This window comes from Amphimedon queenslandica, unplaced genomic scaffold, assembly GCF_000090795.2.
Source record: "Amphimedon queenslandica unplaced genomic scaffold, v1.1 AMPQUscaffold_7340_Cont20708, whole genome shotgun sequence".
In the NCBI taxonomy this organism is placed as follows: Eukaryota; Metazoa; Porifera; class Demospongiae; order Haplosclerida; family Niphatidae; genus Amphimedon; species Amphimedon queenslandica.
The window spans coordinates 1-2,079 of NW_003552375.1; the positions used below are offsets into that span (position 1 = coordinate 1).

At 36.2% G+C, this 2,079-nt stretch overlaps 2 protein-coding genes across 3 annotated transcripts; one reads left to right on the forward strand and one right to left on the reverse strand.

Moving 5' to 3' along the window:
• LOC109591753 (uncharacterized) lies at nucleotides 1-1,182 on the forward strand. Of its 2 annotated transcripts, none has more exons than XR_002189967.1 (5): nucleotides 1-64; nucleotides 118-190; nucleotides 317-517; nucleotides 671-924; nucleotides 977-1,182. XR_002189967.1 is itself a non-coding variant. In XM_020007411.1 (5 exons), the coding sequence occupies exons 1-5, from the start codon at nucleotides 56-58 to the stop codon at nucleotides 1,018-1,020; spliced, it is 558 nt and encodes a 185-aa protein (XP_019862970.1). In that variant the 5' UTR covers nucleotides 7-55; the 3' UTR covers nucleotides 1,021-1,182. The 2 variants fall into 2 exon arrangements, 1 of the variants encoding a protein (XP_019862970.1); XM_020007411.1 differs by having other exon boundaries at nucleotides 7-64; nucleotides 340-517.
• On the reverse strand, nucleotides 1,009-1,963 carry LOC109591752 (uncharacterized). Its single transcript, XM_020007409.1, has 4 exons — nucleotides 1,789-1,963; nucleotides 1,651-1,743; nucleotides 1,496-1,581; nucleotides 1,009-1,387 (listed from the first exon to the last, which is right to left on the reverse strand). Exons 1-4 carry the CDS (start codon nucleotides 1,953-1,955, stop codon nucleotides 1,164-1,166), a joined length of 570 nt encoding a protein of 189 aa, XP_019862968.1. The 5' UTR covers nucleotides 1,956-1,963; the 3' UTR covers nucleotides 1,009-1,163.
• Nucleotides 1,964-2,079: the final 116 nt, after the last annotated feature.

The following is a 2,079-nucleotide window of genomic DNA, read 5'->3' on the forward strand; positions in this document are numbered from 1 at the left end:
AGTCGTACCTCATTTACCGTCAGAGGTCAAATTATGGGTCGAAGAAGCGTTGAAGATGGAGAGGGTGGGTTTGGCCATGTTGTGGGCATGGTTATATGCCTTATTTGGCGTTTGTAGGAAGTTGAGGCAACGACTGTCGGCCTTGCCAGTAAAGAAGGGAAGACCAATGATTTTGAGCTAATATTTGATTGTGAGTTAACTATTAAAATCTTTTAATTATACATTTTTATTCCATACAACATGTTGAATATAAAAATGTACTACATTCATACTTCTGTATGGACTGCTCTGCATGCAATGTTGGGCTTAATTGTAGTTCGTTTGATGATGCATGCATAGATATATTGTCAGATTTACCTGATGAGGGTTTATGCTTGAAGTGTGCGACTATACTTCCATTGGAAGGAATCAGAGTAGAGCCACACCCTCCTCCACCAACCAATGGGACTAGCATTCTTTGGAGATGCTCCTTTTGTCTTGAAAGACAAGTACTGAGAAGATATCTGAAGGAGACAGAGTTAGTTTAATCCTGATTGGGATAATATTTAGCAGTAGCATATAATAATTTTAGTAGGAGTAATCACTACCATATATTAGTAATAGTAACGATACTAATAATGATCCAATTGCATAATTCTAATATAATAAGACCCCTCCCTATTTCTCTCAGGAGTCTTGATGTTGATACGACTGGTATAGAGTATTTACAGAAGGTGGCAGGGATTTCAAATGAGACTGATCCTAAGTCTCTAGTTTCAGAGTATGACGAGTTATGTGACTTGTGGGATAAGTGGGACACTGCTCCGGAACCAGAGAATGAAAATGAGACCCCTGGGGGTGAGGGGGGAAAAGCTGATTTGAATCCTATCAAAGAAGAAGGAATGGAGGGTAGTCAGTCTAAAGCTTCACAATCAAGAACCAATGGTTAGTTTGCTTGGTTCTTCACAAAATTAATATTTTCTCACGTCTGTATCAGATACCCCATCACAGCCGAGAAAGAAATCAAAATTTGGATTTTAATAATGTTTATTTTAATAATGCAAATATTTATAATCACATTTCAGAGTTATTCAGATACAGAATGATCACAATGAATGCACAAAATTGATTATTTTTCTACATGAATATGTACATTAATGTATGTGTAATTTTGTATTTCAGTATCAGTTTTCCTCATCAGTACTGTCATCGCTAGAATTTAATCCAACATGATACAAGTCTTTAATTTCTTGCAATTTTACTAACATTTCTTGATGCGAATCAGCATCAAGACAAGTTGAATGATAAACAGGAACTCTCCTTATATCAACACTTTTGGCCTCTCTGTGAAGAGTTTTAAAGAATTCCTCTATACCTGAATGAGACTGGAGAGTTGTATAAGAGGAAACTAAGAAAGAGAGAGAGAGAAGTACATGTAGTTATTAAATAAACAGAGATATACATGTATCCACTCATATGGTGCAAGATTTAACTTGCAAGTTTTACAGTCTCATACTTGTTGATGTTCCTGTGTTCTGTTTAGTGAATATCTGTGGAAATGGAGTTGCTAGCAGTAATGGGGTTTGATACATAGAGAGTTGACTGTATAGAACAAAAATAGTAATAATAATAATAAATAGTAATAATAATAATAGTTAATTTTTCTCTCACCTGTTTGTTGTTGGATGTGATTCATACACTGCACGAGTCAATGCAGATTTTAAGTCTGGGCGTGGCTTATCGTCATGACAACCAAACAACTCCCTATGCACAAAAAAAGAGTATTTTAAAATAGTAGATACAGCCTACCTGTTGCCACGAATACAGACAGACTGTGCCCATAAGTCTTGTGTGGCATTAGAGTGAGGAGAGAGTGAGAAGAGATGTGGTGTAATGTCTCTCAATGACGAAAGAGTTCCAGGCTCTTCGCTTATGTGTGGCATTTGGAACGGGAACTCAAATGAGAGAGAACACATCTAGAAATACATGTATAAATAATATAAAAGTGTGTTAAAAATGGAGAATTCCCTCCTGATCATTTTTGACAAATTTTGACATAAGATTCTAGTACAGGGAGTTCGGCTCAGTTTTTGAGTAACT

What these genes read in the sequence shown, in the direction of transcription:
- LOC109591753 (XM_020007411.1), top strand. An exon ending in TTTTGAGCTAATATTTGATT is followed by an intron (nt 191 to 339) that starts GTGAGTTAACTA and finishes ATGCATGCATAG; the next exon opens with ATATATTGTCAGATTTACCT. An exon ending in AGATATCTGAAGGAGACAGA is followed by an intron (nt 518 to 670) that starts GTTAGTTTAATC and finishes TATTTCTCTCAG; the next exon opens with GAGTCTTGATGTTGATACGA.
- LOC109591752 (XM_020007409.1), bottom strand. Translation starts at nt 1,955, where the DNA reads ATGTGTTCTCTCTCATTTGAGTTCCCGTTCCAAATGCCACACATAAGC. An exon ending in GTCTGTATTCGTGGCAACAG is followed by an intron (nt 1,744 to 1,788) that starts GTAGGCTGTATC and finishes TTTTGTGCATAG; the next exon opens with GGAGTTGTTTGGTTGTCATG. An exon ending in TCACATCCAACAACAAACAG is followed by an intron (nt 1,582 to 1,650) that starts GTGAGAGAAAAA and finishes TGTTCTATACAG; the next exon opens with TCAACTCTCTATGTATCAAA.